Source organism: Emydura macquarii, unplaced genomic scaffold (assembly GCF_026122565.2).
Source record: "Emydura macquarii macquarii isolate MOO-44397 ecotype Brisbane River unplaced genomic scaffold, CSIRO-AGI_Emac_v2 contig_1230, whole genome shotgun sequence".
Classification (NCBI taxonomy): domain Eukaryota; kingdom Metazoa; phylum Chordata; order Testudines; family Chelidae; genus Emydura; species Emydura macquarii.
In genome coordinates this window covers 1,063,894-1,083,021 of record NW_027131367.1, presented here as the reverse complement: position 1 = coordinate 1,083,021, position 19,128 = coordinate 1,063,894, and the positions used below count along the sequence as shown (strand labels likewise).

At 62.3% G+C, this 19,128-nt stretch overlaps 1 protein-coding gene across 6 annotated transcripts; it reads left to right on the top strand.

The window, feature by feature from the left end:
• Nucleotides 1–202: 202 nt before the first annotated feature.
• USP36 (ubiquitin specific peptidase 36) lies at nucleotides 203–18,522 on the top strand. 6 transcript variants are annotated; one of them, XM_067547177.1, is made up of 20 exons: nucleotides 210–385; nucleotides 1,829–1,985; nucleotides 2,752–3,056; nucleotides 3,470–3,691; nucleotides 5,305–5,415; nucleotides 5,719–5,821; nucleotides 6,667–6,734; nucleotides 7,253–7,323; nucleotides 7,767–7,849; nucleotides 8,229–8,340; nucleotides 8,722–8,862; nucleotides 9,200–9,300; nucleotides 10,763–10,901; nucleotides 11,333–12,010; nucleotides 12,767–12,897; nucleotides 13,615–14,097; nucleotides 14,585–14,799; nucleotides 15,384–15,554; nucleotides 15,903–16,018; nucleotides 16,258–18,522. In XM_067547177.1, exons 3-20 carry the CDS (start codon nucleotides 2,804–2,806, stop codon nucleotides 16,387–16,389), a joined length of 3,330 nt encoding a protein of 1,109 aa, XP_067403278.1. In that variant the 5' UTR covers nucleotides 210–385; nucleotides 1,829–1,985; nucleotides 2,752–2,803; the 3' UTR covers nucleotides 16,390–18,522. The 6 variants fall into 6 exon arrangements, with proteins under 6 accessions (XP_067403282.1, XP_067403278.1, XP_067403277.1 ...); XM_067547176.1 differs by having other exon boundaries at nucleotides 210–404; XM_067547178.1 differs by having other exon boundaries at nucleotides 211–404; nucleotides 13,657–14,097.
• The last annotated feature ends 606 nt before the right edge of the window (nucleotides 18,523–19,128 follow it).

The following is a 19,128-nucleotide window of genomic DNA, read 5'->3' as shown; positions in this document are numbered from 1 at the left end:
AGGGGCCGCACAGCCCGGCTGGGCACCTGGTGACGTGACGTCACCCCAGCCAGGCCAAGGCGGCGCCAAGATAACGACCGGGGGCGGGGCCCAGTCGTCATAGAACGGGGATACTTGCGGGCTGCTTCCTGCTTCCGGTTCCCATCCTGACCAGCTCCAACCGGAACCGGAAGTGCCGCGCAGCCATGTTTGGGTAGGGTGCCGGAACCGGACGTGCCAGTCCGCCATGTTTGCTCAGGGCGGCGGCCGGCGGCGGGGTGTTTGGGCGGAAGTGGTCGCTTTTGTCTCTTGTGACGCGTTGGTTGGAACCCGGCCGCGCCTCCTCTCGGAGGCGCAGCGGACACGTGCGGCGCGGCCGGGCCGGGCCGGGCCGGAGCCCCGGATGGTGCGCGAGGCTGGAGCAGGTAGCGGGCCCCGCGGGCGGGCGGGCGCGGGCGGCTCCCGAGCCTGGGCCCAGAGACCCGCCGGCCGCTGCCCGCTGGGGGCCAAGGGCGGGACCCGCAGCGCGGCGCGGCCCGGCCCGGCCCGGCGCGGCGCGGGGGAGGCGGAGCACGTGGCGGGCCCGGGCAGCGAGGCTGGCGGGTCGGGCGCGGGGGCCGGCGGCGCTGGCTGGCTGCAGGCGGCAGCTCGGGCTCCCCGGTGCCGTGCGGGGCGCGCCCGGGACAGCCGCATAGCCCGGGGGGAGCGGAGCGGTCCGGTCCGGTCCGGTCCCGGGGTCACGCGGCGGCCTCTAGCCCGGTTGCCTCTGAGGGGCCGCGCTGGGCTGGTCACGGCGGCGGCTGCCGGGCTCTGGGCAGGCGTCCTGCCTCCCTTCCCGAAGGGCCGCTTCTCCCCCCTCCCGGCCCCGGGCAGCAGCCGCCAGCCAGGCTGGGAGCTGAGCGGCCCGGCCCGGCCCAGCCCGGGGATGGGTCAGGCAGGGCTGTCCGGGGCGAGCGGCGCGGGCCGGCAGAGCCTTGGCCCCAGCCGGAGCGAGGGAGGCTGTGGCTAGGAAGGGGGCACGGCTGCTGCGGCGGGACTCGGAGCCCTCCCGCCAGGGCTTCCTTGCAGGGCCCTCGCTTGTACCCCTGGGCCGTGCTGGCCTGGGGGGAAGGCCCGGCCTGGGGTCGGGCTCGTTGCGGCGCGGGCCTGCCGGTCGGTAGGTGCAGGAAGTGGCCGTCCGTGTGAACGGGTCAAACTCTGCAAAGCCGGTCCCGGTCCGGAGCCTGGCCTGATCCTGGCCTGTCTGCACAGGCACGCCGGGGACGGGGGAGCAAGAGCCGGGCTGGTGTCCTGGGGTCTCCATCCGATTTCAGCCCCTGGAAAGCCGGTGCAGTTTCAGATAGTTCAGTCTGTGCGGGCCTTGGCGGCGCAGGGGAGGGAGGGAGGGGTGCTAGGACTGCAGGCTGTGGCCCTGCCGCATTAGTGGCTGGGGTGGCGTGACTCAGTGGGCTCAAGCTGGCTTCTGATGGCCAGGACGCAGGCCCCTCGGTCGCACTGTGTGGAATCACCCTAGCATCCTTCAGCAGAGGCCAAGGACTAAACGGGCATGGAGCTGGGCAGGAGCGTCTCTCTCTGGCAGGGCCTGGCTAGTCTGGGGGAAGCTGCCCTGCAGTTGTCAGCTGAACTGTGGGCGCTCAGAGTGGCGTGGCATCTCTCCTCATGCCTGAGTTACTTCAGGAGAGCAGCTTGTCCCTGTCCCGTCTCAGGCATTTGGCGGAAGTTGCCCCAGCCACCTGCACTCTGTGCGCGTGGGTTGCTGCTGGAAGGAGGGTGGGGGGAACTGGGGGCACAAACTCTTCAGCTGTTCACTCCATGGGCGCTGATCACCACCCGCCTTCTCTGCACCCAGCACAGCGTCTTCGCTGACTTAACAGGTGGAGAAGGGCTTCTGAATTCAAGGGCAGGGGACGACACCTGGCTTCCTCGCCCCTGCCCCTTCCTAGCCTGAGTGCTTGACAGCCAGAGCAGATGTATCCACGGGGGCTGGCTGAGTCCAAACGCTTAAGGTAAGGGCTGCGGTGTCCCGTGTGTGACACAGATCTGCAACCACTCACCTGGAGCTGCTCTGTGTGCACCTGAGGGCTTGCCCTAACTGAGCTGTCTCAGCCAGCAGGAGGGTGAATGTGGGGCTGGTCAGAGGGACAGTGATTATGGGTCAGTGCCAGCCAGGACCAGAATGGCTAGCGCTTTCAAAGCAGACACCTGGCTGGGGGGAAAGTGGGGTCTTGGCCCCACAGTTAGGGCTCAAGTTCAGTCCCCCCTGTTCAGCCTGTGCCAGCAGGGTGCTTAGTCTTGGGCGAGGAGGAGGCAGAGGGAGCACCCTGTACCCCTGGGCTGATTGAAGGGGTGTTACTGACTGTTTGTGTGATCCTCATGGTCCAAACTGGTGTGTGTGGGGCCAGGGAGTGTGTTGTTGCAGGATGGGGTGTGTGCGGGTGCTCATAGGACAAGTGACACATCTGCTTGCTCTTCCTGATTATTTAAATCCTGCAGTCCTGGAGCGTGTGTTACTCACCCATGTCTGCGGCAGGCTGAGGAGCTTCTCTCCAGAGCCAGCACAGCTGATGCGCCTGACCAGGGGCTGTCGAACTATACCCATGGGAATCCAGCTGCTGTGCTCAGAGCTCTCGAGTCGTGTTGGGTGGCGGCCAGGCCAGGGTTACAGCACTGCTGAAACCACCTGCCTGGAAATGTCTCCATGCCTGGTAATCGCTGTGACGTTCCTGACTGGCTAACCTGCCTGTCCGTCTCTCCTCCAACTTTCCTCTGCAGAGAGACGCTGCCCCGGCTAGTGAGCTGAGCCCACTCCCCCCAGGGATGCGTCATGCCGATAGTGGACAAGCTGAAGGAGGCTCTCAAGCCGGGCCGGAAGGACTCCACTGACAATGGTGAGCTGGGCAAACTCCTGGCGTCTTCTGCCAAGAAGATCCTGCTGCAGAAGATAGAGTTTGAGCCAGCTAGCAAGAGCTTCTCCTACCAGCTGGAGAGCCTGAAGGGCAAGTACGTTCTGCTGAACCCCAAGACAGAAAGTGCCAGTCGCCAGAAGAGCTCTGAGGAGGCCCAGATCAGGAAACCGGGTGCGTAGAGGACTCTCTGGGGTTGGAAGCTGCTCCTCTTTCCAGTCTCGGTGTGTCTGAATCTGCTGAGATCTCTTCCCTGTAATGTCTGGGCTTGTCTACACTGTGGACGCTGCAGTGGCATAGCAGTTCTGCGACTGCAGCACCATGGTGTAGGTGCTTCCTCCGGCGATGGAAGAGGTTTTCCTGTAATTGCTGTAGTTAATCCACCATTCGGAAAGGCAGTAGCCTCGTTGATGGAAGAATTCTTCTGTCAGTTTAGCTACTGTCTACACCGGGGTTAGGTCGACCTAGCTACGGCACTCGGGGTATACATGTTTCACACACCCGAGCGCCATAGCTAGGTCCATCTAATTTTTCCAGGTCAACCAGGGCTGTGTCTCCTTTCTCAGTGACTGCTCTCTCTCTTGCAGGGAGTGATCGTGCTTTGGGAGGCTCTGGGGACGGTGTCCCAGCGCCCCAGAAAGTTCTCTTCCCAATGGAGCGCCTGTCCATGAAATGGGAACGGGTTTACAGGGTCGGAGCAGGACTCCACAACCTGGGCAACACCTGCTTCTTGAACTCCACTGTGCAGTGTCTGACTTACACACCGCCGCTGGCAAACTACCTGCTGTCCAAGGAGCACAGCCGCAGCTGTGAGTGGGGGAAGGGCCAGCCGGCCTGCGGTCGCTGAACCTCTGAGCTGAGGATCCGTGCGGTGCTTCTTCAGAGTCCATGGCTGGTGCCTGGCTGCTGCTGAGGGTTCTGAGGCGTGCGCTGGGTGACATCTCCCCATGCAGTGCCCTGTGGCACCTACGTCAGTTGCTCACTGAAAGGGCTGGTTGGGGCGGAGGCTGGTGTGTGAATTCCCTAAGGCCAGATGGGACCATTACAATCACCTGGTCTGAGCGCCCCCAGGCCAGAAACCCTCTCAACCATTCCTGCCTCCAGCCCAGTCACTGACCTTCTCTTCCTGGGTGTGCATGGCTTGGGAGGGAGGGGTGGTGTATAACTGACCCGTCTCTGCTTTACCCACCCAAGTTCTTATGTTGGGCCCACTGCCGTGGTATCTGGGCGCTTTCGTTTCGTTTCTCTCTCCCTCAGCTGTTCCCCTCTTCCCTTGCATGTGCTGTTCTGTCGTCTGCTCCTCTCCTGGATGACCCCCTATCGCTGGCCTGCTCCTCCTCATTTCCCGCTGCATTGCCAGCTCTCAGTCTTGTCTTTACTGTGCAGAGCCTGCTGGAAGCAGCTGGGAATGGGGAGAGCCAGTGCTGAGATCTGCCGGCATTCTGGAGAGCAGAGCTCTAAGCAAGGCTCCCTGTTCCCATCTCTGTGGGCTGCTGAGTGACTGCAGGAAGCCCTGGCAGAAGAGGTGCAGTCTGCATAGGTCACTAAGGCTGCAGCAGAGGTCTGCACCACTAGCTTTGTGGTACGCGCGGTGTCTCAATTGCTCTGGCGGGCACGTGCTGCCCGGGGGAGGTGACCATTGCCTGTGAGAAGCAGCTGATCTGAAGAGATTCCGCGGTGATGGTCACTTGGTAATGTGACATCGGGGTCTTGATGGCTCTCAGGGCATTTCTCACAGCAAAGTTAACCTGGCTTTTCTTCAGGCCTCTGTCCACACACACACACACACACACACACACACACACTGCTGCCCCACTGCTGTGCATCTGAGCCCCCGACGCCCCGGCGAGCCAGAGTGCTGCGTTCCCGCAGACTGGGAACTTGCTTGCTTTGCTGGTTGAATGCTGATTGTCCTCCAGTGCCTTCCCCATGTTCCCACCAGGATGGACAGGTTCCCCCACAACTCACTGGGAAAGGCTTTGCACGCGGTTCAGCTTAGTGGAGCACAAAAGCCCCTGGGCTGGGCTGCCAGATGTCTTAGGGCCTCACGTGGGTGTGCACAGCACCAGTAAGGCAGGTGGGGCGTTGCAGTGTGGCAGCTCACACCCAGCCTAGGATAACCCAGCGGCTTGGGCGCATGTGTTAACTGAGTTAACTGCAGTGAAAGCAGAAGAAGGCTGGCGGCCCCTGCCTTAGGTATCATGGCCTCCATTGTGAATGCTGCACAGCTGCACCTGGAGGTTCTGGCTGTGCAGGGCAGGCTGGAAACCTGCTGCTAGGGCTTGGAGCTCCAGGCTCTGCCTGTTTGAGGAGTGGGCGCCAGGCAGGTTCTGCATTTGTTCATCTGGATTGCACAGAGCGTGTGGCTCCTGCAGGGAGATCTGCGCCTAACCCCCTTTCTCTCCTCCCCCTCCCGTTGCAGGTCATCAAGGAGGCTTTTGCATGCTGTGCATTATGCAGAATCACATGATCCAAGCTTTTGCCAACAGTGGCAATGCAATCAAGCCGGTGTCTTTCATCAGAGATCTCAAAAGTAAGGACGCAAGCCCTCCCTTCCGCCCCCTTTGCCTGGTGCTACTGGGAGAGGTGCACTTTGGGGGGCTTTCTCTGCCTGAGTCCAGGCACGAATCTCCCGCCGCCTCCTTACAGGTGACTCACTAAAGCAGTGTGTCCCTGAACGGGTCACGTGAGTCGCTCGCCCAGCCCCGGGTAGGAGCCAGGGGCCTAACTCAGCTGGACTGCTGGTCTGGCTCCAAGTGGCCCATTCCTGTGTGAAGGAAGGGATCTGGGCGCGGAGGCAGGGAGCTGGCTGACTCGTTTCTCTCCCTTCTTGCAGAGATCGCTCGGCACTTCCGCTTTGGTAGCCAGGAGGATGCACATGAGTTTCTGCGCTACACCATCGATGCCATGCAGAAGGCCTGCCTGAACGGCTATACCAAGTAGGTGGTGCCTCTGCAGAGCCCCAGGTGTGCCGCTTCCCTGCTGCCCTCTTAGCCAGACCCTCCAAAGATTGGTGAAAGCCCAGTCCTCGCTCTCTGAGAGAGCAGCAGCAGCTGGGGACCGCCCAGGATGAGCACACGGTGCAATGGGGGCACGTTGTGGTGTAGCGGCACCTGGCCTCTGGGGAGAAGCATGCTGGCGTGCCAGCCCTGCAGCCCCTCTGGGGAAAGGGCCATGCCTTGGAGCGCCAGGATCCAACCTGCTGCCCATGCGCCTTGGAACTCAGCACGTAGACCTCTGGGCCGGAGGGGCCTGTCTGCCACTGTCTCCTCCTTCCTTGTTCAGTGTGTTGGCCATGGCCGGTGTCCCTTGGCCTGGAGCACTGAGGGCATGTCGTGGATCCCACGTCCAGACCTGCTCACTGCCGCTAAAATGATCGGAGTCCTCATGTTTCAGACCTCTGCCCTGGCCCTAACATGCCTCCCCTCCCCGGTTCGTTCCAGTCCCTTCCTGAGGCTGGGCAAGTCTCCGCCGCCATTTGCACCAGCGCCTCGCAGCTGACTTCTCCGCTGGTTTATGGCTGTGGTGAAGGCCTGTGGCTATGCAGTTTTGAGGGGACTGGCTGTGGCCCCTGCATCCCCAGGGCCTTGTTGCACTAGTGCAGAAGTGTCGGAGCCTGTCCCTGCTGTTCTTGAGTCCAGCAGACTCTGGAGTGTGGGGAGTCAGGCCTCCCAGCCTGGTGCAGTCCTGGATCCTTCTGGGTGCTGCAGCTGGGGGGGCCTGGTTCAGAGGCAAGTGGTGGGTAGAGGAGGGGACTGTGCGGAACCAGCTGCTTGTTTCTTAGGTTGGATCGTCAGACTCAGGCTACAACGCTGGTTCATCAGATCTTTGGCGGTTACCTGCGGTCCCGGGGTGAGTGCAGCTTGTGGAGCGCTATGTCCTTGGGCCCAGACAGACCTGAGCATCCCTGGCAGCTTCCTATCAGGGGCCCATTCAATTCCCTTTGGGCCCCAGCCCAAGACACTGCGGTGGCGAAAATAGTATTCCTCTCCCACCCCCAGCCCCTGTGCATGCAGAAGGCTCTTGGGCAGACGGGCTCTGAGGGCTCCCTGACACCCAGCAAGGATGCAGACCTGTCCCTCTGGAGTAGGCAGTGTCCACAGCAGTGCCTGGTTCAGGGCCACCCAGCTCCACGCACTCTGCTTCCAGCACTTGCACAGAGAGTTCTGCTGCTGCTGCTTCTGGGTGGACTGAGGGAGGTGAGCAGAGAGCCTGGTCTCTGCTTTTCTGATACTGCCTTCCAGGGCCCAGATCCAGGGAGGGGAGACTCCTTGGCTGCCTCCTGCCCCCCAGCAAAGTGCAACGCTGCCAGCTCTTCCAGGGTTCTGCCTCCGGTGCGGGTGGATCATGGCTCTCCGCTTCTCTTTCAGTGAAGTGTTCGGTGTGCAAGAGCGTCTCGGACACCTACGACCCCTACCTGGACGTGGCTTTGGAGATCAGGGTACAGTGCGCTGGTCCACTGGCCCGGCAGGGGGAACGGCAAGGGAAGATTTGAGATTCTGGGCCTGCCGAGAGCTGGAGCCACGTTCACGAGGCTGCTCCCAGGGGGCGATACCAGCCCAGGGTTGAGGAATAGTGCAGGGGCACCGTCCCCTGCAGCTGTACAGGGAATGCCAGTCATGCACGGTCCTACGGAGACTGCCACCAGCCTCCTCTCACGTGGGGGTGAGGCTATGTTGCCACTGGGCGAGTTAGCACCTGTGCGCGCAGTCCCCTTGCACCCCGAGGAGCAGTCAGCCCGAGTGGCTGCACGGTGACAATCTCACCAGGCACAGGCGGTCTGGCCTTGGCCCCAGGCTAGTGCCCCAGAGCCCTGTGGAGCTGGCAGGCAGCTGTGTCCCCGGTGCGTGGACTCTGCCCTCTAACTCCCCGCTGTTGTTGCAGCAAGCTGCCAACATAGTGCGAGCGCTGGAGCTGTTTGTGCGAGCGGACGTGCTGAGCGGGGAGAACGCCTACATGTGTGCCAAGTGAGTCGTCCCCTGCACTGGGACCTGCTGGTTGGGGGGGCGAGCTCCCGAAGGCTGCCCTGCGAGCTGCAGCATGGCATGACGGCCTCTCCAGCTCCTCTCCACTCTGCCTGTGTGGAGTCGGCTGGGCTCCCTGATGCCAACTCAGATCAGGTGTGAAGCCTGGCTGTGCAGAGCCACGCGCAGCAGCAGGGCTCCGGGTGAGTCAGTTCCGGCCTCCTGAAGAGAAGGGGTGCCCTGCCTCAGGGCAGCGTCTCACGCTGGGCTGTGCCAGGCTGGGGTGGTTATGTCCAACCCCCGTGAGCTGTCCACCAGCAGGAGCCGGGGTTGGTGGCAGGAGCAGCGTGACAGTGGGAGCTCACCCCTCTCTTCTGTGCAGATGCAAGAGGAAGGTGCCAGCCACCAAGCGCTTCACCATCCACCGTGCCTCCAACGTCCTCACGCTCTCCCTCAAGCGCTTCGCCAACTTCAGCGGGGGTAAAATCACCAAGGTGGGTGCCTGCGCAGGGACATCCCTGGAGTGTGCGCCTTGCGCCCGGAAAGCAGGGCCGGAAGGAGCATGGCTAGCACAGGGCGTAGTGCCAGGCCCCCCAGCCAAAACCCTGCCCCTGCACGTCAATCCTGGCCCGCAGCCCCTCCCAGGAGGCCACCCTGGCCTCTTCTGTGCCCCCTGCTGCATTGTGGGGTAGCTGTGCTGTGCCGTGCAGGCGGGTGGGTGACTCCTCTGGTCGCAGATCTGGGCTAGCTGATGCCGACATCCCCCTCCTGCCAAGGGGCGTCCAGGGCAGTGTGAGCACCTTATGCCTGAGATCTGTCTCTTGAGCCAGGGAAGCTGCAAGGGCAGGTTCCCTGATGCCGGTCTCTCCTGGCAGGATGTGGGGTACCCTGAGTTCCTGAACATTCGTCCCTACATGTCTCAGAGCAATGGCTGCCCGGTCGTGTACGGCTTGTATGCAGTGCTGGTGCATTCGGGATACAGCTGCCATGCTGGGCACTACTACTGCTACGTGAAGGTGAGCTCCCCGAAGGAGGTGCTGTGGAGCATTGCCCGTAGTGTGCATGTGGCGGAGGAGCACCCTCGCAGGCCAGGCATGGCTGAATGTGTGGTGCTGGGTGAACCCAGCTGGATGGTGGGTGCTGTCTCACCCCAGCTCCCTGCTGCTGCCCTGGGCAGCCTGCTGTGCTCTCTCCTGCCAGGGGATTCCCTGCTCTGCCCTGCCCTGGGGCTGGCCAGAGGTTTCTGGGAGGCTGCGCTGAGGCAGGCCTGGCGTAGCACTCCCTCGGGCGCTGCAGTCCTCCCTGGCTCTGAGCTGGGTCTCTGCCACTGTCTGTTGCACTCTCCTCCCTCAGGCCAGTAACGGGCAGTGGTACCAGATGAACGACTCGCTGGTCCACTCCAGCAACATCAAGGTCGTCCTCAACCAGCAGGCCTACGTGCTGTTCTATTTACGGTAAGCACCGTGGGAAATCCCTGTCTGCTGCAGGCCCATCCCTTGTGCTACTCCTTGTGACCCCTACCTGCCTTGGGTAGCCCCCCTGAAAATGCCACGGTCAGGAGAGCAGATTCTCCCCCACTGGTGGCTAACACTGCAGCTAGATTCACCAGCCAGTCACAAACAGAGCTGCTGATTGCCCACACTGGTTATCAAGAAGTCACACAACCCCCTTTATTGCATTTTGGTCTCTGGCTCCCAGGCAGCAGCTAGGTTCAGTAAAGAGAGAAGTTATTAAAACGCTATTCCCTTTGCAAAAAGTTCTCCTGATCCCTAAAGGGTCAGCCACATTACCAGGTCAATATTGGTTTGGATCTGACCCAGACTACCACGCCGCCAGCCCGTCCTTTAGAAACTAAAACTAAAGGTTTGTTATAAAAGGAAAGAAGCAAACAAGATGAGATGTTAAATGGTCCAAGCAATCAGCTGCACACACACGACTTTGATGTGTACAGCAGATTCTTAGCAGCATTGGACTTTGCAGGCTTGTACGGTTCCTCTGGAATACGTCCAGTACCTGCATGGGTCTCAGCCCTTCGCTTCACGGCTTCAGATGTAGACTAGTTGAGGCAGAGATAGGAAGCAGGAATGAAGATGGAGACGGTGCAGCTGCCTCGTGTCCTTTTGCCATGTGGCCTAGGCTGCTTCAGACATAAGCCCACCCACAACTCCTCTGCATGGAAAAGCCGCACTTGGAGTTCCCTGTTCACAGGCTTGTCTGGACATGTCCTGATGACTCATAGGCATAGCCCCTGGCTTCTCTCCCAGTCCCAGGGCTCCTTGGGTAGCTGAGGCCCTTGACTGGCCCTGGGTCGGGCTGGGCAGGCCGGGCTGAGGCTAATCTAGTGGGGGTGGTGCTGTGTCACCCAGTAGCACAGACAGCAGCACCTGTTTTAGATACAGAAATACCACACACATTCGTAGCTTACATTACCATCCGGAGGTGATACCTGTATAGATGAGCTTGTGATGCTCCGTAGATCAGAACTTTTCCAGTGATACCTTCCATGGCGTTTTGCAAGGTTTGTTGTAATTTTGCAATACTGACATCAGTGATGTTACAAATGGTTGCTCAGGCACCAGACAGCGTCACATCCTGGCCCCTCTGGCCCGGGATCCCTGGCCTCCTACTCAGTGAGCTGCTCCAAGTGCTGCTTTCCTGGGAGGACTAGTGGTGTGTGCCTAGCTGGGGTGATGGATGCTGGGGCAGCAGTGCTCTCGCTGGCCTGGCCCATGGATGCCAGCCTGTCCCGAGGGCTCCATCAGTCCTTGGCTGGGGTTGAGGTCTCCAGCTGGGGTTCTGGGATGGCTCCGGGTGACCTGGCCCCAGTTTGCTCAGCATCTCTCCTGATCCCAAGCCACCCAGCCCGGGGCTCCGCTGAGTCCCTCTGGAGACATGTGTTTCTCTGTCCTTGGCCAGAATCCCGAGCTCCAGGAAGAACACCGAGGGGCCCATTGCCAAGGCTGCCTCTGCCCTGCCTGGCCGGGCCAGCATCGTCTCTGACCAGATCAAGAAAACTGTTGCCAACGGGCCACTGTCCTCGCCACTGACCGGCCAAGTAAGTGTGCAGGTCTCCTGCCAGCAGCCATCTGCCCATTCCCGAGACTCGCAGAGCACGGCGCCGCCGCCGTCCTGCCCTGTGCTGCTGCTGGGAGAGGGACCCCGGCTCGGTGCAGGGGCTGCCTCTCGCTGCCATAGGGCCTGGGACACTGCGGCCGTGCCAGGACGGTTAGTGGGTGGGATGTGGCCTCTACCGCAGGGACCTCTGCGTGGGTGAAGCCACTCGAGCTGCACGTGCTCCTCCGAGGTTCCTTGCTGCTGCTAGCAGAGGCCACGTCCTGGCAGGTGACAAAGGGCAGCGGGGGCCTGCACGTCCCAGGACTTGTTCTCCTCCCCAGCCATACCCCGTGGCCAGCTGTGCTGAGCAGGGCTTAGCTCCCGGCTCCCTGAATCACCTCCAACTCGACTTCTCTGCTTGGCTTTGCCTAGAGACCAGACGTGGGGCCAGGGAAGAAGCTGCAGGGAGCAGAGGAGGCCGGGATCCCGGTGGCCCGTGGTGTGCTTGGGGCAGGACCCAAACTGCAGAATGGGACTGCTCAGGCCAGGTCCCCTGCCGGATTCCCCTCGCCCCGACTGGCGGCCAGAGCTGTGCACATGGCAGCTGTGCTCTCGGACCAGCTGGCTGGGAGGCCCAAGAAGCCACTTGCTGCGTCCCAGGGCTTCTGTGACACCAGCGAAGCGAGCAGGGACAAAGCCGAGTTCTCGAAGCAGCGCTCCTGGGAGAGCAAGGAGTCGCCGTCGCCTACCTCACCCAGGCCTCCGGTGGAGCCGGCTGCGCCCAGCCGTGAGCCCAAGGGCAGCGGGGAGGACGCCCAGCCGCAGCGGAAGGACTCCTGCAGCAGCAGCTCTGCCAGCCCGTCACACAGCAGGGGCGGTGACTCAGCCAAAGGATCCCTGCAGGCTAGGAGCGGGGCCAACGGCTTCTGCACCTCTCAGGAAATGGAGCCTGGCCCAGCCGCGTCTGCTGAGCAGGCTGCCACGCCGGCCGGCTTGGAGGACCCCCCGGTGGTGAAATTAAAATCCCCGCTGCTGGCCGGTGCAGCCCTGGATCTGAGCAGCACCATGTCGCCCCCACCTGCCAAGAAGCTGGCCCTGTCTGCTAAGAAGGTGGGTCTGGCGTTGTGATCGTGAGAGCCATGCGAGGCCTCCCCCCATGGGTGTGAGGTCGGACCCTGTGCCCAGCATGAGGCAGTGCTGAGCCATTGCATGGGGCCCAGGCTTCCAGAAAGCCCCCGTGGCAGATTGCTGCTGGGAGGGCAGCGCCTCTGGGTTTCTTGCTTATTTGCCCTCGGCTGCCCAGTGTCACTCGCCCACCTGCCCCCGGGACTGCCGGCCCCACGTCTGCCGGGCTCGCACCCTGGGGGAGGAGTGGAAGGGAGCAGTTCCTGTGTGCAGTGTTGGTCCCAAGTGACTTGCCATGACATCCCCTGCGGTGGGGTCTAGCCAGCCCTCCCCAGGAGCCACACAGGCCAGACCCACCGCTGGTGCTGCCTCCCGGGCCAGTCCGAGCCGGTGCTGCCATGGGAGGACGCTGCCGCGGGGAGCGTGCGCTGTGCCGCCCGCCCACCCTCCCTCCAGTGGCTTGTGGGAGCACCTCGCTTTGTGCAGGGCCAGGCTCGCCTGCCCCGGGCAGGGCTCTGCTCCCACAGCCTGTGTTAGGGTTTCTGTTTAAATGTCCTTCCTTCCTCTCTTCCTTTGTGTTTCTAACTGAGAACACTTCTGATTCTTCTCCTCCCATCCCCCGCTCCTCCCTGTCTGTCCGCCCCCCTCCCCTTCTCTGGGCTCCCCTTTTTGTTTTCCCCTCTTGGCTCATGGGAACCTCTCTTTAGACCACCAAGTTTTTATTTATGTCGATAACTGCAGGGCAGCACCCCGTGGAGGGCGAGCGGAAGTGACCGCCATGCGCCACCCCGCCCAGCATTCGCCAACCACGCCTTTCCCACGAGCACCACCCACCCTGCCTCCACCTCGCCCTGGCCTCTCGGCAAGTCCAGGTAAGCCACGCAGACGCTCCAGAGGCTCTCGCTCGGCGGGGCCTTTCTGCAGCGTCTCTAGAGCCGGCCGGCTGATGTGCACCGTGGGGTCTGGCGTCCGTGGTGGGTGCTGCGATGTGGACCTGCTTGTCTGCCAAGGGAACGAGTCCCCCAAAGGCGGCACAGCGCCTCTGAATTGCAGGGCTGGCTCAGGCTGCTCTCCAATGCCACCGCCTCCAGCTGCGGGCACCTTCTGTGGGGCCTGCCCTTGTCCAGGAGCCTGTGCGAGTCTGGGCAGACACCCCTGTAGCAGTGTTGTGGGGCCGTGTGTGGCTGGACCTGTGTGTCTGGCAGAGCCCCAGAGAGTCCAGGCTGGGCCGCATGGCTGGCAGCTTTGGGGTTCCTTCTCCTGCACATGTTGTGCTGCGCCTGCCCTGCTGCCTGCGCAAGGCCCCCGGTGAAATGCTCAGTCCGCTGTCAGCTGCTTCCCGGCCCCCAGCCGACCACCCCCGCCCCTCCCTCCTCAGTGGAGGCTGCCTGCGCCCCATGTGTCCCCGTTCACCTGCTCCGGCTGTTCTGCCATGGACTGCCTCTTCCCTCCTGGCTCTGCCAGGGCAGGGGTCTCCCTGTGACTGCTCACAGCTGAAGGCTGAGACTCTCCTGGGATGGGGGAAAGGGCTGCCCTCTGGACGGACCCCTGGACCACGTCAGCACATCTGCCTCTCCCCCTCTCCCCAGGGTGCCCTCATCTGCTCCCAAATCTCTGGTTCCCCCCTGCAGCTCCATCCCCAGCCCAGCCTCGCAGCCCCTGTGCAGCTCCCGCCTCCCCCAGGCTGGCAGCCAGCCCGCCCGCCCGCCACACCACGGCAGGGAGAAGAGACGACGGAAACAGCATCTTGAAGCAGAGACCGTCCCCCATGGCCCGGGCCCAGCAGGTGCCAGCGGCGAGGGGGCTGGGCTCTCCAGCCCCCCCCGGAAGAGGCAGTCCCTGGAGGAGGGTACGAGTGAGGTCGCTGTGCGGGAGGAGGCTGCGATCAGGAAGTCAGGCAGCGGGCAGAGAGAGGGGCTGGGCCGTCACAAGCTGGCGTGGGAGCACAGGCCTCAAGCCTCAGACTCCAGCAGCCACGTGGGCCCTGGGACCATCACCCCCCGGAAGAGGAGGAGGAAGAGAATGCGGCAGCTGGAGGAAGATCACAGCCCCGCCACCTCTCCCTTTGGCAGGTGAGGGGGCGGGGGAGGTCCTGGCCTTGCTGGAGCAGCAGCGCGTGGGCCAAGCAGCTCAGCCCTGCGCTGGCCAGAGCGCTGAGCTAGGGGTGGTGCCCGGACCCGGCTGGGCTGTGCTGGTGGCGGGGCCTGGCCCTGAGTCCTTTATCCCTGCCGTGAAGCCAGCCTGAGTCCCTCCCTGGCCCTTGGCCTTGCTGCCCTCCTGCCCAAAGGGCTCATGGGTCTGCAAGGCAGGGAGAGCCACTGGAGCATGGGGGAGCTCTGCTGGCGAGGTGCTGGGGGTCCGGGACTCTCCCTGCACCCTGGCTGTGGTGACAGGATGGCCCCAGCTGCTGCCGGAGAATCTGATGCAGCTCCAGCGCAGGGCATGCCAGAGAGACTGGGCTGGCTCTTCTCCTGGGCCTGGGGGGGTGAGGGGAAGCTTCTGTGTGAACAACTCTTGCTGGCCTCTGGCGCCAGTCTGACCCTGGCTCTGACTTCACAGCAGCGGCTCCGCGAAGGGCGAGGCTGTGCCCGTGGCGCCCAGGGCCAGGGAGCTCTGCGGCGCAAAGCACCGGCAGCAGCAGGCTTTGGAGGCGGAGGATGGCGAGATCAAGCATCAGAAGTGCCAGCGGACGGAGAGCCCCAGCCGCAGAGCCTCCAAGCCCAGCCCAGAGCAGGCGGCTGTGAATGGCCTACCCCCCCGGGACAGCACTGCAGGTACTGGCTGCTGCCCAGCTGTGTGCGCTGCGCTCTGGCTCCTGGCTGCGCTGCCTCGGCCCCTGAAACAGCAGGCTGGCTTCTGCCCATCCCCTCTGCCCTGCAGACCCTCTTCTAGGCCTTGTTCACAGCCGGGATTGGTCACGCTCCGTCAGGAAAAGCCTCCCGGCTCGGCTGCTAGGGCTCTCATTGGCTGTGTCCTGTGCCCGTCACTAGGGGGGTGAGGGCATTGCCCCCCCTGGCTGTCAGGCACTTGTCCCCTGGGGGGGGGGGGAAGGCTGTTGCACCCTTACTAGGCTGATCCGGCAGCTCGTAGCTCCACGGGGCTGGGCTGGGGGGCCTGGCTCTGCCTGTAACAGGGTTGTAATAGCAGCGTTCCTGAAGACTGCCCCTCTGCCAGCCTTGTGGGGCTGGGGCCCCACAGAGCCCCGAGGAGCCCCTGCTGTGTGGGGCTGGCGTAGTGCTGAGGCCATGTAATGTCCCCTCAGATCGAGATGTGGTTCAGGACACAGGCCCCCCCCATGTAGGTCTTGAGGCACGTCTGTTCCTACGCCTGCGTTCTCACCCCTCCCTGGTCTCCACAGTGCCGGTGTGCATCTGGGACGGCCAGCTCCGAGACCGTGACGAGCGCAGCTGGGCTGCCTCTGGCCCAGCGGAGGGGCGGGGCCCTGTCAGAGCGTGGGAGAGCCAGGAGGAGGCTGGCGTGGTCCAGGAGCTGCTCAGGAATTCCTTGGATAAAGCATACGGGAAGCCAGGTAATGTCCCCACACTCAGGCTGCCTCCCCGGGGCCGTGCGCAGCTGCTCAGTCCTGTAGCAAAGCTCCCTGCTGCCCTGGGCTGCGTGTTGCCAGCGTGCGGCCGCCTGAGGCTGCCGTGTAACGGCATGTCCCCACCGGGCTCTGGGGCCCGAGCCTCCCTGCCTGGCGTTCCGAGGAGGACTGCTGTAAAGAGCCCGGTGGAAGCGGGTCTGTTTCTTACACTGTCAGCACAGCCTTCCAGGTCATCCAGGCGCTCCCTCTCCATGGGCCCGTCTCAGCCAGGAGCAGCCTGGCCCTGTGGCTTGGTGCTGCCCGCGGTCGCTGATGGGCCTCTCTGCTTTGCAGTGTTGACGTGGGAGGGTGAGATCTCGGCTATTAGCCAGGACGCCATTCGGGATGCCAGGTGGGCCCAGAGCAAGAGAGTCACCGACGACTGGGACGAGGATTTCGACAGTGGGAAGGTGAGGAGCTGGGGTCTGGTGTTAGCGGAGCATCCCGGCTTATTGCTGGGGACCTGATCCTGTGTGTAGAGGGAACGACTGGGCTTGGTCTCAGGCAACCGATCCCTTCCCTGGGCTTCTGCCTCCTGTCCTGGCGGATTTCCTCTGGGAGCCAGCTGGTGTGTCTGGGGGTGAGAGCTGTGCAATGGTGACCCCGAGGCCCCTCCCCTGGCTCTGACGTGGACTCTGCTCCCATGCAGGTGAAGAAGAGTAAAAAGCTCCGGAGGGAACGGAGGAGACACTTCAATGCCTTCCAGAAACTGCAGAGCAGGCGCAACTTCTGGTCTGTGACTCATCCAGCGAAGGTGGCCAGCCTGAGCTACCGGCTCTGAGACAGCGGGGCCCAGCGGGAGCTGGCGGTTTGGTCCTGGCACTGGGGCAAGGGGGCAGAGTGGCTGAACCACGTGGTGCTAATGACAACTCTTCCCTCCCAGCTGACTTGCTTACTGCAGCATCTGGCAGCCAAGGGAAGCCGCCCCAGGCTGAGGGCAGGGGTGTGTGACGGGCCGTGGCTGGCTGTCCTCTGCACCACCGGGGCTCAGCATCCTGGGCACGATGGGAGCAAAGGCAGCTGCTCTGGGGCTCCCCCCATCTTGGGGTGAGACAAATGGGTCCATCCCCAGAGGCTGGTGCTTGGCCATGGGGGAAGGTGGAGGCGTGTCGGGGCCTGGCCTGGCTGCCCCAGGGTGCCGTGGGGCTGACACTGCTGGAGGGTAGCCAGCCTGGCTGGTTCAAGTGCTTTAAGACCCCCTCATCTCTCCCTTCCCCCTGCCATGGTGCTGCCTCTCAGCACAATGTCCAGGAGCGTCGCGTGGGCACGGGTGCCTGGCCTCCAGCAGGAAGGGCCCCTTAGGGCGTGTCCCCGTGGCCAGGCTCGGCTGCAGAGCAGACCCTGCTCTGGATCATCACAGCCACTGGGCGACTCCTCCGCTCCTTACACTGGGCTTCCAGCAGACTCCCTATGCCCAGCTGCGCTGAGCTTGCTGCAGGCTCCTCCGTTCACCGGGGGATTCGGGCTGCCCGAGCCTCCCTGGCTGTGCAGCGCTGGGACCGTGCTGCGGTTGCACTCCGCCTGCCGGGCCCTTCCCTGCTCCACTTGCCTCAGGCCCACAGCAAGGTGCTGGGATTGTATCAAGCCCGGTGCTTTTGGGCAGGGAAGTGCCTGTGAGCGGCCCGTTGTCATTGCTGCTCCCAGGTCGCCTCTGCTGCTTGGAGCTGGGTCTGCACAGCCAGAAACATGCCTGCCTCCTGCTGTGTTCTGCCTTGCAAACATGAGCCCTGCTAATGGGCTGTGAGGCTGCTGCAGCTTTCTGTTAGTGCCTGCCCTCCACCCCGATCTCCTCTCCCCACCCGACCCTCCAGCCCCAAGAGCTGCCTCTGCCTGTCCCCTTCAGGACGCTTGCCACCTGGGCGGAGGGAGTGATGGGTTCAGACAGGCCACTTCACCCTGCTCTTGGTGAGTGTCACCCCGTCCAGTTTGGCTTCCTGTGCCGTGCTGGGCACCCCCGTTTGCTTCTGCCCTTCTGTCTAGCTGGGACATGGCACCAGTAGGACCAGGCTTGGTGCCAAAGAGGGATAAGGGGGCCGTCCCCTGCCACAGCGTGGTCCAGCTCTGTGGATCCCTGCCCAGAGAGCAGCTGTTGGCCTCAGCTACTAGCCCCCAGTGTCCCTGCCTTGACTTCGCTCCATTTGACTTCCTAGCCACTCCGCAGCAATGGAGAGCTGGGGGAGTGCTCCCTGCTCACTGCGGAGGGGAGCTGCTGTGAGGGGAGCAGATGGGGGGTCTCTGCTGGGCTAACAGCTGTCGCTTTCCAGCTGAGTGGGAAGATCTCCTGGGGCACTGCTGCTTCCGTGGAGGCTGGCTCCCGCCATCTGCTGCTGCGCGTTCCTGTCTGCCTGCTACCTCTGTCACTGCGTCCCCGCACCACTGCCCCCTTTACCAAACCTCTCTGCTGTGCAATTCCCAGGAAAAGGATGTTCTCCAGTTCTTCCACGGGCAGGGCCCTGCACTCTCCTGGTCTGATCTGATCTGCTCACTGGGACCCTGAGAGCTGTCATGCATTTCTCTTCCCACCTTAACCCTTTGCACCCCACCTGTGAGTTGTGTGTCAGCTGAACAGGCTTGGGTGAAGGGGTTAATGGCTGGGAATCCTTTCATTATCTCAGATATGTACATATATCAAAGCCTGTTTAATGGCAGTTAGGGCTAGGATTTGCAGTTATTTAAATTTTCCACTTAGGGGAGGGGAAAGATGCCAGCGTGAGACTCTGCCCCTCCCCCAGCGGGGTTTATTCTGACATCATGTACAGTTTGCTGATTAATGGCTCTATAATCTCAGTGTATATGTGTGTAGATACCAGGAGCTGGTCTGTAAATGGTTGTATTTTGCACCTCCTGCTGGGGACAATGCAGTAGCCTCAGCTATTGCCAAGGTCCTGGTGCAATAAAGTGACCAGTTTTGAGAGCCCTGGCTGTCTCCTGTTTTTTGTCATTGCTCACGGTGGCTGGTGAAGAGCCATCCCTGACCTCGCCTGTTCCGGGTGATGCGTAGGCTGGGAGGTCCTTGACTGGTTGATGCTCCTTGGATGTGGGCTATCTTTAGCAGTGCACGGGCAGCCTGAGTGATGGGTCAGGAAGTGCCAATCTCTGTGGTGGGGGGGAGGGGGGACTAGGAAATAGCAGAGTCATGCATCTGTCTGGAGGCTAACTCCCTCTGCTAAAGAGAATGTGGCTGTTGTAACCTCCAAAGGCTTCTGTGCATCTCTGATCCCAGAACAGCTGCCAACAAATGCTTTGCATCTTGGGGAAATAGCTTCCTGCTGTGGTGGGGCTTGGGGCTAGGCACAAAAGGGAAAGCAGCTGCTTGTGGAAGGGTTGGTTTTACACTGCACAGAGCAGCAAGAAGCTCTTTAAAGCCTTAGCTGGTCACCTTTAACCTCTACCCAAATTGGCTTTCACAGCTGCAGTCAGTGACCCCTTCCTCCTCCCTCCCCAGCTCTGGACACACACTGGTAGTTTGGAGTGAAACAGCCTGTGGCCGTCTCTGATCAGAGTTAGGGAGAAAAACTCT